General features: G+C 38.5%; 2 protein-coding genes across 4 annotated transcripts in view; both read right to left on the minus strand.

Annotated features, from left to right (window-relative positions):
* LOC134224000 (receptor expression-enhancing protein 2-like) overlaps positions 1–16,664 on the minus strand; it is a 126,303-nt gene extending 109,639 nt beyond the window's left edge. The window contains exon 1 of the mRNA XM_062703238.1: positions 16,362–16,664. Within this exon, the coding sequence (XP_062559222.1) occupies positions 16,362–16,399 (38 nt within the window). The 5' untranslated portion in view covers positions 16,400–16,664. The remainder of the gene's footprint in view (positions 1–16,361) is intronic.
* Positions 16,665–18,558: 1,894 nt separating this feature from the next.
* Positions 18,559–24,119, minus strand: part of LOC134224003 (death-associated inhibitor of apoptosis 2) — a 29,681-nt gene continuing 24,120 nt past the window's right edge. For all 3 annotated transcript variants that reach the window (XM_062703244.1, XM_062703246.1, XM_062703245.1), the window contains 2 exons: positions 19,001–20,324; positions 18,559–18,929 (listed from right to left, as the gene is read on the minus strand). In XM_062703244.1, the coding sequence (XP_062559228.1) occupies positions 18,841–18,929; positions 19,001–20,324 (1,413 nt within the window). In that variant the 3' untranslated portion in view covers positions 18,559–18,840. The remainder of the gene's footprint in view (positions 18,930–19,000; positions 20,325–24,119) is intronic.

Genomic DNA, 24,119 nt, shown 5'->3' on the forward strand with positions numbered 1-24,119 from the left:
TTTACTTTTGCTAGATATAATTTTTGGCTTTCTCTTTTGGCTTACATTTGTTAAATACTTTTCTTTATCACATTTTTTTTTTAAATTTATTATTCATTTGTTCGAATAGTGTTAATTAATGTTTGAATATTTGACCAGAGTTCGCCAATAAAAAATCCCAATTTTTGCTCAAGTTTTGGTGTATAAAATTCAATTGATCACATATTGTATCGTAGGGGGAAAGACGGCTTTGGCAGGTTTTGTTCTATTATTGGCAGGGGGGTTTTTGTCGACCGAATTTTATGAAATTTGGCCACAATATTCTTTAATATTCAAAGAATGTTTAGGCCAAATTTGAGCCTAGTCAGTCATAAAACCCCCTGCCAATAATAGAACAAAACCTGCCAAAGCCGTCATTCCCCCTATATAATTGTTGTGCTTACTATTGAAAGTCTTAATATGCATTTAATAACTTTTGCTGTGCTAAGATTTTGTTGATAGTCATTATCTAAGTTATGTAAATAAGTCACAATAAGTCACTTTCTTGAGTTTTCATGGAACTCATGTTTTCTGATTTTCAAATAAACACCTTTATTGAATAAATTCATATAGGGCAACTGCTCCTTGAATTCATACCATGTACCCAAATCAATACCATTCGAAAACAAAGAATCGGTGCGCAAATTGTTTTATTTTTCATTTTTTGTGATTTTTTTCAGCAGCAGGATTACAACAAAACACGACACAAATTGAGCCTAAATTGCCTGTTTCGCGAATGTTATTGATATAGGAGCATGTTATTATTAATGGAACAGATACCCTATACCTAATCACAAACATTTTGAATAATAATAATTATTAATATTTGTACCTCGTGGACGGTCATAACGCAAAGAGCATATGAGCATGTGTGTACAAAAAAAACAAGGGCGGACTGACAGGCAGGATGAAAAGTCAGAGAGGCAATCTACACATCTTGTTAGATTCTTCATTCTCCCTGTATCGCTGTGGTGTATATGGCGTATATAGTGTAAATATCAGAGAGGAGAGAAGCTTTCTCTGGTGAATTCAGGTAAAAAAAATCCACGGAGCTCGTTCACGTTCGAATGGCAAAAGCATTCTGAAATTCTGTTCACCGTGAACGACAGAGACGATGCGCAAGCATTTCAGAAGCATATCAAATGATTCAGCAGTAGCCTAATAGGCAAAGTAGAAAAAGTATGCCCAAGCATTTATAACGAATATAGCTAAGACTTAGAATAAACAAATGAATCAATAAATAAATAAATAACTTGAAATTAATGGGTTGATAAATTAAAAAATGAACAATCGATTAAATTACAAAATTATTGATTTGAAAAACTAATAGATGGATAAATTTTTAGATTAATAAATTCAGAAATAAATAAATTAATAAATTATTGAATCAATAAAAAATAATAAATAATAAATATAATAGAATAATAAAAAATTAAATAGTAGAATTATAAATATATATTTCATAATAAATAAGTTTATAAACTTATATTAATAAATTATTAAATTAGCAAACAAATTAATAAATTCATAAATCAATGAAATAATAAATTAATAATTAAAAAATTACTAAACTTCCGCTGCAAGCATACTGTCCAATATTTACAAGATTTGCTATCTATATGGGAAAGTTATCCTTTTATGAGCAGTGAATTAATAAATTAAAAAAAAACTAATAAATCAAAAATCTAATACATCAACAACAAAAAATAATAAATCAATAAATTAATTTTAAAAACTAAAAAAGTAAATCAGCGACTCAATAAATAAGCAAATGTACAAATTATAATTAATGAACAATAATAATGGTGTTGTAAAAACACACGAAAAAAATGATATTTTTCCTTCATTGCACACAAGGTTTCAAAAGAGGAAAATATAATAACTTTTTTTACAGACAACTTACAGAAGAGATGAAGCGCTTATTCAAAAGGGAATTTTCCAAAGAATTTAAGAATCGAGGACGTGAAATACTTCTGTATGTAGTTATGAGGCTCACTTTGCCCCAATATCCCATACATCACGAGTTTACATATTTTTGTCATTTTGTCTTTAGGACATTGCTCTTAATTGTGTTTATCTCTTCACTGTGGATCGACAGAAGGGTACTAGGGTAAAACGTCCTATCGTTGTGGTATATCCTAATGTTGCGGTAGTGTTAAAATAGTCCATTCTGGATATAATAGCATTAAAAACAATTGTGGATACGCTAAAACTCATCGAATTAACGACTAGACTTTATTCGACAAAATCCCGTTCAAAATTATGAAAAATCAACATTTTTCATTAAAAAATCGAATCCTTTGAGCCTATTATTGCGATAGTGCTAAGGTCCTATTGTTGTGGTATCGATTTCCATAAGAATTACATGCAATACCGCAACAATAGGACTGACCTTGGAAAAATGTCGCAACGATAGGCAACTGCGTCCTATTATTGTGGTAGTTTGTTTTTCTTGTGATAAAAACAAAACAACATAAGTTAAGCACAATTGACGTAATATTTACGAAACTATAGTTAATGAGCAACCTATTCGACTACTGCAATGTGGAAAAAGACCAACAGGTAATTTTTAAAGAATTTTTGAAATCAGTTTTGTTTTGATACGGTGCTTGACCCCTCCATAATAGGTCGTTTTACCCTACATATATTTTGCTGGTAAAAGTTGAAAATTGAAGGGATTTTGTTGTTTAATAAGCGTCAATATGCATTTTATTTGAATTTTTCGGCCACGTCGATTTAAGATCGTCGCAAAGCAAATTGTCGCCGAAATCGTCGCCAGCAAGCACGGGCATATGATCTGTTAGATCAACTGTGAACAAAATTGTTTGATTTCAATAATCAGATTATTTCCAGAAATTGAGTACTTTTTTTTGCATGTTTTAATGATTTGGCTTTGCATTAACACACATTTAAATTAAAGATATTGGCGACGATTTTAAAGGTGCAAAAAAGTGATCGATGCGTTTTGTTACCAGCGAAACTGACAATACTATTAATTCAAATGATATTTGCCAATGATATAATGAAAATAACGAATAATCATATATTTCATTGAATGTATTGAATTATAGGGGACTTTGGGGTCATGCAAGTCTCAAAGATCATTAAATATATTTTATTACAAAATAGAATAACTTTTTTCTCGGACGACTTACAGAGGAGAATAAGGGCTTATTCAAAAGGAAATTTTCAAAGAAATTCGGTGAGTGATTTTTTATGGACGCGGGATACTACTGTATGTAGTTATTGAGCTCGTTTTACTTTAATGTCCCATAAATCAAAATTTTTCATTTCTACGTTCTTTTATCTATAAAATATTGTACTAAAATTGCATTTTCCTCTTCATCGTGGATCCTCAAAAAGTACTATGCATATTTTATTGGTAAAAGTTGGAAATTAAAGTGATTTTGGGGTAAAATAATCATCAAAGCGCATTTTTGAGAATTTATTTTTAATATAAAATAAGCTTCTGAGCTTGTTTGACCTCAAAAACCCCCTGGAATCAATTTTTTTCAATTAATATACGAACATTTGTTATTTTCATAGTATAATTGACAAATTATCATTGAATTAATATTACTCCATAATTTTTCAACTCATATTTACTGGGCTTTATAATTTCATAGAGGAATTTGGGCGAAAAGGCATAAGAAAAGAATATTTCCGATCTCATCCTATTTATTGTCACATCGACCCTCAAATAATATGATAACTCTTGTCTAGTTGTGCAATCGGGTATGGTTTGGAAATGTTCGGCATCGGCTCTATTCAAAAGTATTTAAAAATCGTGTTTTATCCAATAAATCACAAAACAAAACATTTGCGAAATGATTTAGTTCTTTAGTTATTGTTTCAAAAACATTTATAACTATCTGTATAACATTTTTGGACAATTATATCAATAACTAGTCGACCCTGCAGACGTTGTCCTGCATAGTAGGCGAGAATGTGCGTTCCGAACTGCCCATGCAAAGTTCGCATAGGAATCACAATTTTAGTTTTTCACGATTTGCTCAACTTTACTCGTGATTTTCGCATTAGGAAGTATCATATAAACCCGTCGGAAACTATAACGAATGTTTCTGCTGAAGAAATGAAAAGAATCCATCCAGTCGTTTTCGAGTTATGCGGATACGAACACAGACCATTTCATTTTTATATATAAGATTATTTGTTAATATGATTCATTTTTACAGAATACATGAAGGTTCGCATAAAATGCACTTTGATGCCTATTTGACCCCTAAATTCCATTACAAAATTTTACCATATTTAGTGCCCCTCTATGGATCCACAACGAAGAGATGAACACAATTTTAGAGCAATTTCCTAAAGATAAAATGACAAAAAATATGAAAACTCGTGATATATGGAACATTGGTGCAAAACATGCACAATATCTACATACAGAAGTGTTCCACGTTCAATGAAACAGCACTCACTGAATTTTCTTGGAAAATTCCCTTTCGAATAAGCCTTTGATTTCTTCTATAAATTGCTCGTAAAGAAAGTTTAAAAAAAAGTTCGAAATCGGGTTTTCGCAGTGTGCATTGGCTCTACATTCCACTGAAACTTGGCTTACCTTTAACTTAGTGTTCTATTGGCATTTCTGTCAATCGCATAAGTATGTATCTTGTGTGGCAAGTAAAATGGATACACTATACACTGGAAGGGAGCCGATAATGTTTCCAACCCGCAAACATTCTAGGTCGGACCGAGAATCGAACTCGCCATTTGGGTTGGGAATCCTACGCCTTTGCTCGCAAGGCTAACTGGAGACCCGTATAAATTAATATAATTTAATAAAATATAAATTAACTATAACATTTATTATAAATCATGAAATAAAAAATAATAAATAAAATAATAAATACAATGGTTTCAAGTTAGCCTTGTCAGCAAAGGCGGAGTATTCTCGATTTTCGTTGCGGCCTTAAGGATTTTTTTGGATCTTCGGGCATTCTTAACTCACTGGACATAGCGTATCTTTGTACTTGCCACATAAGACACATATCCATGCAATTGACGGGCACAGAAATAGAAACATCAAATAATAACTGTGGAAATGTGTATGGAACATTGAGTAAAGGAACTAGAAAAAGAAAAATAATGAATTTATTTTTTTATTAATGAAGTAAACTATCCATGAAAATATAAATTTTTCGACTGAATATACGAATGATTGAAGTATTAAAATAAAAAATATTTAAAAAGCAAAAATAATATTACCAAATAATAAAAAAGAAACACAATTCATTTATGAGAAACTACTGAGTTAGTTTCCTTCCGATCAAACCGATACGAGGGCGACAGCGACAAACAAAGCAGGAACCCACCCAACACCGATTCAACGAGAACAGTATTAAACACTCTCGGTCGATGTGAACTCCCAATCAAAATCAATCTCTTCTCCTTGTATTTTTGAATTCACCACAGCTCCACGTTCATGTTCACCGTCGCGTTTACACTTGCGGTGAGTTCACCGCAGATACGATTTCACGATGATTTCATTGGCATGACCGTGGAATGCTCATAAATCTGATATTATTGATATTTTTAATGTTTTTATGCATCTCACTACTGAATGTAGCATCTGCCTTTCATTTGAACATGATTCCCTTACGATTTGAGTATGTATCAAGAAGTTATTATCGAAAAACAGTTTGTTCACGTTCACGTTCACGGGAGGTGTAAAATGCGCTTTAGGCTGCATCGATTCCGCACCGCACACACGATGCGCGCCCCTGGAGAAGTGCACCATGACCGTGGATGTGCGGTGAAGGTAGCTGGTGCATGACTGTGCTGTGAATATCGACGGGGCCTGTCGTCTGGCTCAGTATGAGGAAGGGCACATCATCGGCGCGCAGCAGTGTAGATAGATCGCTTCGTTAAATAGGCAATTTTTGTTCTGCAGACGACAACACGGCGAGCTGAAAACAAGCTCGATCGAGACAATAAACGGATGAACGTCCGTGGGAGGCAATCTTGGCAAATACTGAGTAAGACATTTCACTTCTCGTTGTTCTGGAGAATGTGAACTCATCCAGAGCGGTTGGATGTAAATTGATGTAGCAAATGTAGCTGAACTCTCACTCACGATCTATGAAACCATTATGTATTTTGTGAAATATAAATTCAAATTTGCTGTTTCCTCTCTGAAGAAACTGCTATGGAACTCATTTGAAATGAATATATTTTTAAAATACTGTGTCACCTACGACTTTGTTATACATAAAATGTTAAGACATTCACGAAATAGTGCGAATTATAACTAATAATTACCAATGTTGTAAGTATCCACTTATACGAAGGATATTTATAAATTAAATTTTAGGATTCAGCTAGGAAAAAAACAATCAATTTGAAACTTATTTTATAATTTTAAAAAACTTGACCTGAATGTTATGTGCATTTGATTATCCACCTGCAGACCTGCATAAAGTGATAGTTTTTTTCCCTGTAAGCAAGCATACTTGCGCTAAACCAGATAATGAATCACGAACGTCACCACGAACGAGCCGACGACCGGCAGCAGAAACAGTTATTTAACATATCGTGAATGAACGGTTCGCTAGAACCCATATGCGATGCGTAAAGTCTAGGTCTGCACTGTTTAATATGTACGGCATAGAATATCTGTTTGTCATGAATCGCATCTGGAAGGTGTTTAATGAAAAAGCAAAAGGCAATGCAACGGAGAGAGCAGCGGTATTTTGAATAGTTAGACCGCAATAAACATCACGCAAATCGATGTTCTAGCCCACTGATATTCCTTGGTTGCATGTATATATTAATGGTTTCGTGCACAACTGGTACAACTCAAAATTTTCGGTTTTGCCTTTTTAATGGTAAAGCACGGGAAATTGTTTAAAGATTCACCTGACAAAGACTCAGGTCAAAATTTACAATACATATATCAAAAGTATTTCAAAATTGGTCAATTTTTCAAAAAAATCATTCAAATTCATGAATAAGCCTATTTTTAAAGGATTTCTTGCACACACACAAAACTTACCCATTTGTACCATCACGCGCAGAAAGATTCGCAAAATTTGCAAAAATCACAAAAATACTGATGTTTCTTTTTTGAGTCAAAAATTTGTTAATAAGATTTTGCAGATTTTGAGTTAGCCCGTATTTCAAGGAACCGTAGATATAGAATAGTATAAAATGAGTGAATTTTTCCAATGAAATCAAATTTAAATTTTATGATTTATTAGTAATATTAAGCAGGTAAGGTATGCTTCACAATTTACCACATACATTTTTCATTTGTTTTTCATGGATCAGTATAAACTTTTTCTTCCTTATCATAGGAATCCGTAAATTCCAGTTGCATGCTAAGCCCATTTTCACTTAAGTCTATCACCTTTTCAGTGGAGGACATCGGAATCCCAGAAGACACTATCCTCAAAAATGTAAAAAAAAAGAAAAATATGCAGAACCGGGAGCTGCGCGAAACCAAACGCAAATATATTTGTTTGCAACGTTCAGTTTCCGTCCACGGGCGGAGGGAGCATATGTGTATCGTTCTGTACGGCGCCGGTGGAAAAGTGAGAATTGTTCAAGAATTGATTGAAAAAAGTCCTTTTCAGGACTTAAACTTTTTATACAGGAAGAGCTATTGACCGTTGGAAAAAATCTTCACCCAGACAAAAAGACAAATTTTCTCAGTTTAAACGACAATGGATACCTGGTTGGCTACAGCGTCGATACACCTATGCCTGGCATATTGTAGAGCTCCATAATCGTCGGTCTTGGGCGATGTTCCTCCAATTTCCTCGAACGTTCAGGGCCCAGGTCCAATTACACCGCGTGCAGCCAGCGTGTTCGTGGCCTTCCACGAAGCCGCCGGCCCCTTTCTGGTTCTCTGTTGAATATTGTTTTCGCTATTCTTTCTTCCGACATTCGCTCTAAGTGACCAGCCCACTGAAGTCTGCCGAATTTTATACGATTCACAATATTTTCTTCTTTGTATACTTGATACAGCTCATGATTCATGCGTCTACGCCATACATCATTTTCTAGCTTCCCTCCGAGTATTGTACGCAGCACTTTTCGCTAAAAAATCCGAGTTTTGTATAGAGCAAATTTCGTTTCCGTCTGCATGTTGCGGGTTCTAAGCTGGTTACGTAATCCGTAAAAGGCCCTATTCGCAGCAGCAATACGTCTTTTCACTTCACGGGAAACGTCATTACCACATGTCACAAGCGTTCCAAGGTAAACAAGTTTTTCAACAACTTCAAACACATCCCCATCAAGCACTACCTCAGCACCAACACCACTAGGTCTTCTCTCTATCTCTACCTGCCACCATGTACTTTGTCTTGTCGATGTCACCCGCGAAGCCCAGGAGCATATGTGACTGCGTGATGATAGTGTCGTCCTCTGCACGCTAGATTTCCTAATAGCGCCTTCGAGTTTAATGTTGAACAATAAATCTGAAAGTGCATCACCCTGCTTCAATTCGTCTAAAATCACAAACGAGGTTGCAACTTTGTCTGCAATCAGAATACTTGATTTCGAGCCATCCAGCGTTGTACCTATCAGTATACTCAGTTTCGCCGGAAAACCATGATCGGACATTATCTACCACAGCTCATTTATTTTTACTGAATCGGACGCTGCTTTGACATCAATGAACAGATGGTGAGTCTGCAAGTTGTACTCTCGGAGCTTATCAAGGATCATCCGCAGGCAAAAAATTCGGATCCGTCGTTGATCGGCCCTCACGAAAACCTGCCTGATATTCGCCGACGAAGGACTCCTCAAGCGGTCTCAGTCTGTTAAACAGGTTCAGAAGGTTGATCACTCTGTAATTCAGTGATCCCCAAAGTGCGGCCCGCGGGCCGCATGCGGCCCTCAAAGCCTGTTCCTGCGGCCCGCGAAGGATTTCTGGGAATACACTACATGTGGCCCATTCATAAGCATTACATGACAGCAAAAGCTTTTCAACATTCCTAATTTTTTGGTGTACTCGGGAACCTGTCATTATGCTGTGGAAGCACGATTTATATATCATGAATAGTTTCATAATTACGATCCAAAAGAATCGTTGAAAAATACACTTTGATGTTATCGCACCGGGTTATGATATTTGGATTTAATCGTAGATTTGAAGGAACTAAATGTTGAACTACAGGTAAACATAATATTGTGATACATTGCTCCGTAATAATAAGAATGCTTTTATATTTTTTAAATAAGTTAACTTTTGGCGAAATTTTACTGAAATTTTGTTGGATTATTAGAAAATACGTTAGCAATGGATTTGGTTCAGAATAACATTCGAATTCTGTTCAGAATCGCAATCAGATTGTGTTCAGAACCTTCAAACGGATCCTGTTCAAGGTTCCAAACGGATTATGTTCAGAATCTCAAATAGAATCCTGAACTCTCAGAATTTCAAACGAATTCCGAAATAATTCTGCTCCGAATCTCGAACGAATTTTGCCCAGAATCCGGAGTGAATGCTTCTTAGAATCTAGAGCGGATCTGCTCAAAATACCGATAGGGTTTTTCTCAGATCCCTTTCGTTATTTACTACGACAAGTTAAAGTTAACAATAAATCTCGAGCATAAATAAAACATGAGATCGAAATTACAGAATCGGCCATATGAGCAGTTGGAAAAACAGTTTAAAATATTTTCTATCAGCTAAGCTGAAAAGATGGCGAAAAAACAATTTATTGTGTCAATCCCGCTACTAATTTGCTATGGTGATAACACGTTATGTCGTTACAAGTACATATTTTATTTTAAAAAGCAATAAAATATTTTGTTCAAATATACAATGTTCTGTAAAATGCATTATGAGATGAAAAACAAATGTTGTAAATATACTGCGGCCCGCTTTAACAGCTCAAAATTTCTATGCGGCCCTTTATAGGCAACATGCTGGGGACCACTGCTGTAATTGGTACACTCTAGTTTGTGCCCTTTCTTATAGATTGGGCATATGAGAGCAACAAACCAGTCTGCAGGCAGTTCTTCATCCTCCCATATTTTCTGGATAATGTGGTGGATTGATTGATGCAGCTGCTCACTTTCGTGTTTGAGAAACTCGACCGGGATCTCGTCCTTCCCAGCAGCTTTACTGGTTTTCATCTCGTTTAAAGCCTTCTTTACCTCGTCCAGCGTTGGTGGTTCCACAGCTTGACCGTCGCCGACTATGTCCATCCTGCTTCTTAATACACCTTCATTTTCACCGTTCAACAAATCTTCGAAGTACTCCTTCCACCTGGCTGCGGTGGATTCGTTTCTCTTCTGCCCTTGCTACACTGTACCGCTCTCTGTTGGAACGGGTACGAGCCACTAGCATTCCACTCCTAGCAACATTTTTCTCGTCCGTCACTCGCTGGCACTCCTCATCAAACCAACATTTCGTTGTCGTCTCTATGCAGTGCCTAACACTTCCTGCGCTGTTTAGTCACAGCTTCGTGGATATTTTCCCACAACCTGTTGACGTCGCCTGATCCGGTGGAATCTGCTATCCGCTCGCCCTGTTCCGCAACTCCTTCAACAGCCAAGCGTTGGATATTGAACGCATCGTTCTGTTGTTTCGTGAATTTGTGACGCTGGAAAGTCGCGCCCGAATTTTTGCAACTACAAGATAGTGATCCGACCTCTGAAGGACCTTACATCTATAACATCCGAGAAATGTCTTCCGTCGACCAGCACGTGGTCTATCTGTGAGCAAGTGTCTCCACTCGGATGTTGCCATGTGTGTTTGCGGATATTTTTACGTGCGAAGTAGGTACTGCTTATTGCCATCCCTCTATTAGCAGCAAAGGTTACAAGTCGCAAACCATTATCGTTGGTAGCGGAATGAAGGCTTTCCATACCAATGACAGGGCGAAAGAAACTTTCTCTTCCAATCTACGCATTTGCATCCCCGATGACAATCTTTACATCGTGTGTTGGGCACTCTCCGTAGGCCTTATCAAGGCTCTCGTAGAACTCATCCTTCACGTCATCAGGTTTATCGTTCGTTGGGGCATATATGCTGATCAGGCAACAGTTGAAGAATTTACCCTTCATTCTCAACACGCAAATGCGGTCGCTTATCGGCTTCCACCGGATAACACGCTTCATCTGCTTCCCGATCACCATGAGGCCAACTCCTCGTTCTGCTCTGTCACCGCCGCTATAGTAGATGTGGTACTTGAATGAAGTGTTCGCTATGGGATCCACCGCCCGGAATTCATGTTCTCCACGACAATGACGATCCCTTATTTCCAATAATGCGCCTCTTCAAACTCCAACAGCAGAAGTGATCTTTCCTGAAGGTTGATCCAAAATCAATTTTCTTCAAATTGCAAAGCTTAATCGTTTGGCGACGACAGAAAGTTGCCCTTCGGTAACAAAATCACAAGCGCGCGTCGGAGACATGATGCAATAAATTTGTTCGAATGGATCGAGATCACCACCGACGCAACACTGGGCTGCTCCCTACAGAATCCCGATAAAAATGACTCGGAGCACGCCAGAAAGCAGCTTTCTGGTATTCTATAAAATAAGCCCATTAGCCCCGCCCCTTTGTGATCTGTTATGGGTGTAAATAAGATGTGCATTCATAACGATTAACGAAGAGGCGGGACTAATAGGCTTACCTTGTAGAATACAAGAAAGCTGCTTTCCGGCGCACGCGAGCCATTTTGATCGGGATTTCGCAGAGAGCGGTCCCGAAGAATGGGAAAGTCTGACCCAAGACGAAATTTCTTCATTTCGCTTGGTGTCTGTCGGCCTGATCGACGGTCGCCGGTGGGTGGTTGCTGTAGAAATTTACCACTAAGGGCCAAGGGGGCGTCTTTATCGATTTGGCTGTCGTCGGCAGAAAGTGAACTGGCAAGATTCTTTGGTTATGCTTTTGTTAGCCATTGGAAATGAAATCGTTTTTTTCCAATCCACCATTTTATATAAGATTGATTCGAGATGAATTTTCTTTGAAGTGCAAAACCTAATCGTTTGGCGACGACTGAATGTTGCTCTTCGTTAGCAGAATCACACGGGTCACGAGGGTCGGAGGGAGATGATGCAATAAATTTATTTGAATGGATGGAATCAATAACAGCAACCAAGCTACCACGCCAAACGCCGATGCCAACGAAACTGACCATTTTTTCAATCAACCCTTTCTGTTCAGAAAATGCTGGTCCTGAGAAGAACCTAATTTCTTTCTCCAATGCGCCTTTTCAATAACTAACTGCAACCAACCGCTTGTCGGAACCTTGCTTTGAAAATGCTACTGTGGATTGGATCCGAAGCCGATCCGAAGTTGCTTGATTTTGATGTATGTGCTTGCGATGCATGTACGTGATTCGTTGGTCTAAACTTTTAACCAATTATCGATCATAAATAGTTAAAAATCAATAATTTCAGATAAATACTCTTCCTCGAACGAATGGTCCCAAAAAATTGGAAGACCATCGAGAAACGGCTGAGATATTAACGTTCAAAGTCTATCATATTTTCGTGACAATCTCCGATTTTCGCAATCGCAAAGTGTACTCCGATATAGAAAAACCCTGATTAATCCACCTAGCGGTGATGGTACCTTTCTCGTTCGCTAATAAGTGAATAGATCCTATTTTCCATATTTGTTTATATGTATTATACAATTTCTCGCCGAACACAACTTGTTGCAAGCAAATCGGATGAACATGTCATGTGTCAAAAAGTGATTTTGTATTGTGGGTTTGGAATTAGTATTTTGGCCATAACTTCTGATCCCATAGTCCGATCCGGCAAATTTTCAATAGGAAACATTGGGACATGATTCTCCGTCAAATGCAACTTGTTACGAGTAAATCGGTTAAGGGTAAGTACGAAAAAAATGAGCTAGAGTTTTTGCACACACACAAAGACATTACCTTAGTTCGTCGAACTGAGTCGATTGATATATAACACTATGGGTCTCTGGGCTTCCGATAAAAAAAAGTAGAAAGTTGTATCAGAGACACGACCGCAAAATCTATGTAGAATTACGTATTAGAGTGCAGTGACTTAGAACGGTAATTATCCAGGTTTTCGCGCACGGTAATGGCGGCTCTGTGGGTTTAAAAGTGTATTCGTCCCTGTACTTTTTTGACATCTGGCTTGGGTTTGACATTCCGTTTTCCTCCTGTTCCAGGATGAGGGGAGGGGGTAATCGAAATGTCAAACCCAAGTCAGATGTCAAAGAAGTACAGGGACGGATACACTTTTAAACCCACAGAGCCGCCATTACCGTGCGCGAAAAGCTGGATAGGTTCCTTGCCTTTAATCATTTTTCGAATTTAATTTTCAACATTTATTAATTCATGCGCCAGATGACTAATATCCGAAATGCAGGCAATTAACTGTACATAAAAAGATGCCAACAGTGCCTGACGAAATTCATTTTTTTATTCAATAGTTTAGCGCATTTATTAAATTGTTTTTAATAGTTTTGCACAATCTTAAAGAGTTTGTCGATTGATTGATACAAAAATCATCAAAATCGGTTGGAAGATGGCTGAGTTATTAGCCCATACTTCCTGACCACTTTTCGTGACGGTCTCAAATTTGATTCTGCAGAATGACCCCCCTATGTTTTCCCGAAGGACGTATTCTATGTCAAAAGTTTGTGTTTGGAGCGAATATATAACCTTTACTCGCACTTAGAGTACAAGAAAGGTAAAAACAGACGTCCTACGTCAAAAAAATATATTCTATATCAACACCTGCTTCTAATCTTTGTACATATCTTATATCACGTGTTTCCATAAAAATATTAAAATGAATTAACAAGTTCTAGAGGCGGGCGCTGTCAAGAGTTTACGTGAAAGATGTACACGGAAGAAATAAACTACCCAATAGTGAGTTCAATTCACCCAACCTCGAACATCCGTACGGGAAGCCAAATTGAGTAAATGGGGTCGAAGTAGTTTGCCTTTACTCCCATGCTAAAAAAGTACCCAACGGAAAATTTATTTACCCAGCTGGAGGTTTAATTCACTCATTTTCGACCTCAGGTAATAAAACTCAAAATTGGGTTTCCGTATTGAACTGGCGTCGTTGCATTGTTTCGCTCTTTTGTTTTTGACAACAGAAGAAAGAGTGGATGAAAAAGAAAAGAAAAAATAACTCAAAAGTAAGTTTAAAAAAACTCATCGCTGGTAACTTTTTTTCTTCTGTGTATACTTTAATCACACTAGTAAGGCGAGGGTTCGGTTTTTCAATGGGCAGAATATGCACTACGTATTATCGAAGACGGTGATCCAGGTTAAGATAGCACAGACTGAATACTAAACAACTAGCATTAGATAACGGACACAACACCCATTGGACCAGTGGGGAATTTTCCGCATTACGAAAAGTTTTCTCCATACTAGGGCGGGAATCGAACCCACACTTGACAGCACACACCTGCGCAAAGACAACAGACGCCATTATTCGCTATCCGCCCACAAATGAAGAACTAATGTCAAGTTCTCATACACGACAAGCATTTAATATCTACATATAAATTTTCGCAGGTGTTGATCATTTAGGTATCATAGTAATGACCTTGAAACACTAATGCATATATCTCATAATAACGGATTTTTCATTGCTTGGGCTTGATGTGTATATACAAAGAGATGTCAGAACGTCATTATGAATTAGTCGTATGATAATCAAATAATGATTTAGTTAGACCGGATGGTCTGATCTACACAAAGAAATCACGAACAAACGGTCGTTCCAATGGATGGATTTGGTTACAATGCACCTGTACGTTATACCACCATAGGTATTGAACCAAATTATTTCACCACCCGCATGGGTAAGAGCAGCGAAAAACGATGCTAAGTTTATCAAATGGGACGAATAGTACTACATATTTAGCTCCTAACCGATTTTTCAGCGCTAGAAAACTGACGGTACGGCAAATTACAATATTTTCGAGGCAACCGTACTAGAATCATGCATCTTATATATTTCAAGAAAATTTCATAGACTACTATCAAAGCGGGAATCAATTTTAAAGTAACTACGTACTTAATTAAGCATTCACTTTAAAACAACTTTGTTGTGCTATTATTTGGGATTAAGAAATTATTATTAAATCAAGAGTTATAATTCATCACGCCCTAAATTAAGAATATACTAGAGGTATCGAATCAAAATATTGTATCAAAACACACGAATTCTGCTACTGACTCATGCCAACCGAAAGATGCTGCGTTGAATTGACGCAATCGATCAACAGAACTTGCAAACTGAACATTAAGCGGATGATTATTGGGCGTCTAAAATGTATGAATTTGGGTCAAAATACATATGGTAAATATTGTAAAAGATTTGGAATGTTTCCATTTTTAGCAGTTTTAACGTGTTTACTTATTCTTCAGTCACCCAATATCTATAGGAATTATCTTTGCAGTACATACTGCGTAGTTGACCAGGTATGATAAGAAAAAAGACGAAATGTAGATATGTACCGCTTTTTCAGGATTTTTTTAAAGTATTGACTGCGCTAGTATAAGATGAAATTAGATTAGATTAGAGCGATGCTCTAATCTCCCCATGTGAATGTTTTATAATTCGATATGCTGCTCCTTTTAATTAATAAGTCATTGCCCCACAATCTATTTATGATTTCACTCTCATAAAATAATATAATTAAATACACCCAGTTCTTTTTTTTTTACACGGGTGGGTTTCAGTCGATTATGACCTTTAGCGTGAATGAAATTATGAGCTAACCCCATGAAATTTTTTACAAAAAATCAAAGAAAATTCAGGTGGTATTAAAAAAGCTGTGAAAAATCAGGTAAATCGGGAAATTAAAGAATACCAACCGTAAAAAAATATTCATGGATGTAATTCCAATACGCTATCAAGAATATTGATTCCAAAGATTTTATGACTATTGTTTCTTCATGTTCTCGTAGATATGGAAACTCATTTAAACTTACTAAAACCCAGTTATTATTAGAATGTATGAACAGATATGCACCCACTTCTCTACTACAGAAAAGTTACAGCATCCCATGGAATGAATATCCACAAAAACAGACCAACGATAGCACCTAAAACACAGAACCGTACACTCATTATCGATCGATCGGGGGCTCCAAGCATTCTCCATCGCTGTCAGCCATCGAAGATTCCATCAGATGTAGCTGCGGTACGGCGCCTCATCCATTATCCTTCAACTGGTTAAACATCGCCAGACAGCAGCAAGACTTTTGCCACTTCCAAAAATGGAAACCCATTTGAATAATCGTAAAGCACTGTCGCAATCTACATCCTCGTACGATTTTTTTTTCTTCCGTTTGTTATAGAGCCGAGCCTATTCTTGACTCATTATTTCGATCCACCAGATTATTACTCACATCACTACTCGCGAAACTATGGCACTAATCATTTTCATGGATTTTGACCGCTCATGGGACACCTGGCTGGCCGAAGCGCAGACAATTTGAATGCTTATCCCGTATTTTTTTGTCACTACACACCGACACTGACCGATTAAAAGGTTTCGATTATAATTTTTGCTTATCCAGGAGGACTTCGCAAACTGACAGCAATCGTGTTCGCGTATACAAACGTACCCAGCCGCGTTTGAAAATCGACTCGTCGGAGAACCAGCAGTGGTAAATGCAGGAGGTTGCTTTGTTGTTTGTTTGCTCGTCGAACCTAGCGTCGAACGTGCTCACATAACGTCAACCATCAGCTGCTGAATGCTCTCTCTTCGCGGCTCTGCTGCTCCCGCTCATGAGAATACACAGTGGTTCGGCTTCACAAAAAATCACTCCCATCACTCGCTACCTATAATTTTGCCTTCACTATGCAGGCATGGCAAGTTTGTACTGAAAATAATAGAGCCGAAGACTATTGGCAAATAAAAGTGAGGTTAGGTTTCGAAAAGTTTCAAAACTGGAATCAAAATTTACGCTCTCTCGTCACTTCAATTGTAAAAATCAAAGCAAAGTTTTCATTATCGATAATTTTCTTACATTTTAAACACAAGATACAGTGCACAGAACGTGTCAATCATCAATTTATCGAATGATGATCCATCCTTTTTAACCTCACTTTTATCTGCCAATAGTATTTCTCTATCCGGGAAGTCGAAGCTCCGATGCGACATCTGGAAAAAGTTGAAATTATGAATGACGATGGGAAATTTAACACGGAATACATAGGTATAATCAAAATTGTTTCTGATACCGATGCATTTATATCATATTATAGTCTACAATATGTATTATGCATCATTGAATACATATAGGGTTAGGTGGGGCAAGATGGGTCACGGGGTAAGATGGGTCAGAGCCTACATTTGCCTTTCTCATACGGCTAGGTGTCAAAGACATTCACAACATGATACGAACAAATCATCATCAAACACGCGTGATTGTAAGTTGTAAGTAACTTGCGAAATTCGATAGAGAATCAAATATATGGCGCTTGGAATTAGCTATTCATTCATTCTCAATGTGTACGTTCAGAAACTCATACATGTTCAATCAATAAATGAGCCAGCCACGCCCTTTTAGACATATAGGAAGGAAAGGATTGTTAGTCTGACTCTCATTGCTACTATGTACTAGAGAATAAGTACATGTCTGCATCTCCACGATTGTATAAGGATAGAGCATTGCATTGTGTTAGTTACAATGGATATTTATATGAATTCGCTTACCGAACTAACTAACACAAAACTCGCATACATAGATGCGATCTCAGAAAGGGGGAATTATCTATGCACGTTTCTCCTAATTGGATTGGCGTGTTATTTGAAAACACGATCGATCGCGCCCTCATTTTTTTATTTAGCGATTGCACAGAGCAGAAAAACATAATTCTGATGATATATTTCTTTGTATTAATCAAAACACGATCCTACACGATAAATAATTTATTTACTGGCCGCGCAAGTAAGTTTCCCAAGAACGAAATATTCGGAATGATCGTACGATAGTGTTCTCCACAATCACATTCGATAAAAGAAATCAGTTTAAAATTTCAGTAAAGTTGAACATGTACGTCACACAACGAATTCAGCGCATAGTAAATGACAATTTTAGGGTTTGCCAAAGAGTATTGGTATTTTGTATATTATTTTATTGGTTAATAATAGGGTGCTCATCCTATCCATTCGTGATAAATTAGTCAAATCTAATTAAGCATGGTCAAACAGTTCACTGTGAATATTTTAAATGCTCCTTAAATATTATTTGAAGACTTATGATATGTGTACTTGGTCAAGATTTTCATTAAAAAATATTTTTGTTTTAAAAAAAACTTTACTTTCTAATCCGGATTTCTTATAAGAACATCTATATTTACCAACTCTTGCTAATTCATTTGAATTTCCGATTCTTATTATTGTGGGTGGTTATTTTGAAAGAAAAAGACATAATAGCGATTAAATTAAGAAGTGCTCACCTTGCCCCGGGTAACGATCTCATCCCGTCCTTTCCTTAAACATTCATGAGTAATGAAAACTTTGGAATTATTAATTAATCTACGAATGCTTGTTTAAGGGCTGTGATATTAAATGTAGATATAAAAAAAGTGATAATGTAAACCTGTACAATAATTTATTGTATCTGCGAACCTGGTACAACAGTGAATACTATGCGCACACTACAGACAGGAAAATTATAATCCACTCTATAATCAAACGCATTAGTACGCCTGCACTCTATTGATGTGAAAATTCGCCATTAAATTCTACGCTGATACATAACATAGTTTCAATGTATCCAGAAGTATCATATCATCATGACCTTCCATTGTCGGTATTGGATTACAAATGACGATTCCAAATTGCAACAAAAACCAAGTTGCAACAAGATCCCAAATTTATGATAAAAAAGTGCGAACCCGTCCTTTAATCACAGCTCGGCACACCGGACAATTCGTTACCGCCGGCGCACACTGCACGCAAGAAACTGCAAATAAAGACAAAAGTTCTTGCTCTAGACATTTTCAGAACAAAATATGTATAGCTAAACGCATTTACCTAGATGACCACATGGACAGAATACCACTCCAACTTCATCCGCCATGCAGATTTTGCACTCGCGAGCATCCTTTAGTCGTTTGTTTTCCTCTTCTAAGCGTAGAGTTTTGTCGCCCTCTTCAGCTTCAACAGAACTTGCCGCAGCCGCCATCTTGGCCAAAGAGTCAGGTACGATTTTGCTGTCCGCAGTAGACAGGGTGGAGCCATTTTGGACTGCGCTGGTAGAGGTAGACGGTGACAGTACGGGATTGGGATCAACGATCAGATCTGCATCAGCTCCCGAAACAGAATCGAAGGAAGGTGACGGTGTTGAAAAAGTTGAACTGAAGGATGACAGATTAGGGCCTGCACTCGAAGAGATTGCGCTCCATAGTAGACGAGATACTTCATTCTCTATCCGACGATCCATTCGAGATGAGGTGGTGGGTTCAAGTTCTTCGTCTTGAATTTGACCATCCAGAACTGCTTCGATCAGTGCCTGAGAATCGGAGTATGGTTGACCTGTTGTTTCCAGCTTCCGTTTAGTAACAGACCTTATGCGACCAGCGTTCAGCCCCATTGACAATGCTAACTGAACTGGTTCTGTGGTCAATGCTTCGTCGAGAGTCATGGTTGCCACTACCTGCTCACTAGGCTGCATTTGTTGCTGTAATTGATGTTGGTTCGAGCTTGTGTTCTTTATCTGGCTTTGAACATTCTCAATAAATAGTTGTCCCTTGACCAACTGAACAAACTGACACTTTGGAAAGCATCTCGCATGTTCAAACCACGGATCATCGTCAGCCAGCCAAAACCGAAGCCCACCATCACAGTAGAAACAATGAACTTCATCTGCTGTTCCCAAATAGTAGAAGCCAGCTTGGGCCAAACGTTCTGGGTCTTGGATGTGCCCTGTGGTCCAACTTTCGAACGATCTTATCCGTGAATCCAGAGAGCTGAACCGTGGAGCGTACGGAGTTTTGACAGGTTGTATGCCTATGCTGGGATCTAAGGTGGGGTTCGAACTAATGTTGTTCGCAATTACCTTTGCACACTCTGGAAAGAATTTCTGATGCTCTACAAATGGATCATCTCCAACTTCCCATTGACCGATTATTCCTTCGCACCAGGCGCATTTAACCTGATCCGAGATGTGCGTATAATAGAAGCCAGCCTTGGCTAATGAGTTGGGACTAATATGCGAAACAGGCCAGTTTACGTATGTAGCCAAACGACAATCTTCACGCTTCAATTCGGCAGCGTCGAAACAACGCACATTGTCGGTTCGATCTGGGTGTAGCAGGAAAGAGCAATTCGGACTGAGCTCTCGATGTCTGGTACCAATCTGCAATAAAAATTAACGAGAAACAAATAGATAAATGAACGTTAGGAATCAGGATTATTATAGAGTTTTTAGTGCAATGTCCTAACACTCCTAACATGCATGTAACGTAAAGTAGGTATACGTAAAGGCTAATAATATTGCCCAGAAATGCATGAGTCCCATGTAAATAGGAAATCAAGCAAGTTATGAATTTATGGGCAGTATATGATCACTCCAAAATCAAACTTCTGATAGAAGGCTCAGAGACCCTCAGTGTTATTTATCAATCGACTCAGCTCGATGAATTGAGGTGATGATGAAAGCGAAATTTTGCTTTTGGTCCCAAATGTGCTGTCCAATGAGCAGCTCGAAGTTGTTCCCGTCCTGCTCGTTCTTTTTTGTCAACAAATAGGCATGAGCAGGACAGGGAGAAACTTCGAGCTACTTCATTGTCATTTTTCGGTTTCGGCTAATGTATTTTTAATGCTCTGAGAAACACGAGAGATGAACTGATAAACCATATCAGTGGGTTCATGAACGATCGTGGCACCACTGCCACCGCAGCGGTGTCATTGTCATTCACGATCTGATTTTTCCCGAGATTTCGACCGTTGGAAACTCGGCGAAAGTTTTGCTAAATTTGGCAAAGTGGTTCAATGAATTAGGCCGTTACAAATATTTATTTAACATCTTGTCCTACTAATAAAAATAAATATTAAAATGAAAAAAAATCTAAAAACTCCTCGGATTTGTTAAAAAATGTTTTGAAAACCCTCAAACTTATCCGAATTTTATTTTGTTGCTTCCTTAAAATATTATTTTTTGGCAAAAAAATCCGAGGGGGTTAAATAAAATATTAAGAAAATTACTTTGAGCTTTTTAGTGGAATGTCTTCACTTGTCATAAGACGAGTTTGTACCATCCCATTTAATTCCACCACTTGATTGTACCTTGACAGATACGTATCTCTACCTCTACGTACGTTTTTCTACCTCAACAGCTCAACAACCGCGTTTGTACCTGTCGGTAGATTTCCAAGCTCTCAGCAATATCAAGTATCCACGGAAAGGAGACTTTTCTCAAAATTTTCCTGTGTTATGTCGTAATTGAATGATTTTCCTGATATACATGTTCAGCTACCTTAGACATAAACTCATAATTTAATCCCTTATCAATTTCCCTCTTAGCCTTACTTACTTCTGCAATATGTTCTTGGAACCTTACATCTAACGATCTTTTTGTTTGACCTACATATACTTTATCACACTGTGAACAATTAATTTGATAATATTATTATTATTAATTCAGACTAAGGCCGAAGTGGCCTGTGCGGTATATAAGAGTCTTCTCCATTCGGCTCGGTCCATGGCTACACGTCGCCAACCACGCAGTCTACGGAGGGTCCGCAAGTCATCTTCCACCTGATCGATCCACCTTGCCCGCTGCGCACCTCGCCTTCTTGTGCCCGTCGGATCGTTGTCGAGAACCATTTTCACCGGGTTACTGTCCGACATTCTGGCTACGTGCCCGGCCCATCGCAGTCGTCCGATTTTCGCGGTGTGAACGATGGATGGTTCTCCCAACAGCTGATGCAATTCGTGGTTCATTCGCCTCCTCCACGTACCGTCCGCCATCTGCACCCCACCATAGATGGTACGCAGCACTTTCCTTTCGAAAACTCCAAGTGCGCGTTGGTCCTCCACGAGCATCGTCCAGGTCTCGTGTCCGTAGAGGACTACCGGTCTAATTAGCGTTTTGTAGATTGTCAGTTTGGTACGGCGGCGAACTCTATTCGATCGGAGCGTCTTGCGGAGTCAAAGTACGTACGATTTCCAGCCACTATGCGTCTCCGAATTTCTCTGCTGGTGTCATTTTCGGCAGTCACCAGTGAGCCCAAGTACACAAATTCTTCTACCACCTCGATTTCGTCACCACCGATGCAAACTCGCGGTGGGTGGCTCACATTGTCTTCTCTTGAACCTCTTCCTATCATGTACTTCGTCTTCGACGTGTTGATGACTAGTCCGATCCGCTTGGCTTCCCTCTTCAGTCTGATGTAGGCTTCCTCCATCTTCTCAAAGTTACGTGCCATAATATCTATGTCGTCGGCGAAACCAAATAGCTGGACGGACTTATTGAAAATTGTACCACTCGTGTTAATCCCTGCTCTTCGTATTACACCTTCCAAAGCGATGTTGAATAGCAAACACGAAAGACCATCACCTTGCCGTAACCCTCTGCGGGTTTCGAAGGGACTCGAGAATGCCCCTGAAACTCGAACTACGCACATCACCCGATCCATCGTCGCTTTGATCAACCGTGTCAGTTTATCCGGAAAACCGTGTTCGTGCATTAGCTGCCATAGCTGGTCCCGATCGATTGTATCATATGCGGCTTTGAAGTCGATGAATAGATGATGTGTGGGCACGTTGTATTCGCGGCATTTCTGCAGTACTTGGCGAATGGCAAACACCTGGTCCGTGGTGGAGCGTTCCCCCATAAAACCCGCCTGGTACTGCCCCACGAACTCCCTTGCAGTTGGTGCTAGTCGACGGCATAAAATTTGGGAGAGTACCTTGTAGGCGGCGTTCAGCAATGTGATTGCGCGGTAGTTGCTACAATCCAGCTTATCGCCCTATTAATTTGATAAACCCCTGCCTTATTATAAATAACTGCCACTGTAGTGAGAATATTAAATCCGACCACTACCTCGTTGCAGTATGCCTGCGCTCAAAACTCTCGACGGTGTACAATAGGGTAGTTCACATTTCAAAAATGTTCGAAAATTTCAACTCCCATATGTCTATTAGCATCATTTTGATAATATAGGAGTCCTGGCAAAATTTCAGGCAATTCGGTGGCCATTTAGGGGTGGCGCGAGGTCAATTTATGTTTATATGGAAATTTGTATGGGAAAAACTTAAAATTTATTCAAATCCCCCTACAACTCTTAAATCGTGATGAATTCAAATAAACATCCCCAACCTCCATTTTTGGAGTTTATTTGAGCTTAACCAGTGGGTAACTCATTAATTTTGATTTATGTTTCCACTGCTACGTTGAGGCTAATTACACCATTTTAGCCATTTATCTCATATTCACGCTGTCAATAGAACCGTTCAACCCACTCATAACTAATGTGTTATCCGGAGGTCTCATTTATATAGTTTCCAAAAAGAGAGGTTGGGGATATTTATTTGAATTCATCACGATTTGACAGATGTAGGGAGACTTTTTAGTTTTTCCCATACAAATTTCCATATAAACATAAATTGACTTCGCGCCACCCCTAAATGGCCACCGAATTGCCTGAAATTTTGCCAGGACTCCTATATTATCAAAATGGTGCTAATAAACATATGGGAGTTGGAATTTTCGAACATTTTTGAAATTTGAACTGCCCTAGTACAACAGCGTCGTAGTCGAACGCCTCGGCTTAACATTGGGTGGGTTCCGAGTCGTGGGTAGGACAAAAAGGAAATGCCAATTTGGGAAACAGTTCTGATATTAACAGTAAAATTAAGCGATTCGCAGGCGTTACAAGACTATTGTGTCACTGCCCTGGCCCCGTGTTCTTGTGAATGCTGGAGGGAAAAAAAATGGTTTGTTGGGACACCTATACTTAAGAAAGGAGCAGAGAACTCTACGCCCTCCCATCGGTGCCACGGGAGGCTATAGAAGTGTTGGTGTGAAAGCTGTGACGGAATCGTTTTTGGTAGATCGTGAAACACAGAAAGAACTAAGGCATACAGAATAGGAAAGGCCGAGCCTGTGATCAAACCCATGATCTCCTGCTTATAGGCAGAAACAAAAGCC

Source organism: Armigeres subalbatus, chromosome 3, assembly GCF_024139115.2.
Source record: "Armigeres subalbatus isolate Guangzhou_Male chromosome 3, GZ_Asu_2, whole genome shotgun sequence".
Taxonomy (NCBI): domain Eukaryota; kingdom Metazoa; phylum Arthropoda; class Insecta; order Diptera; family Culicidae; genus Armigeres; species Armigeres subalbatus.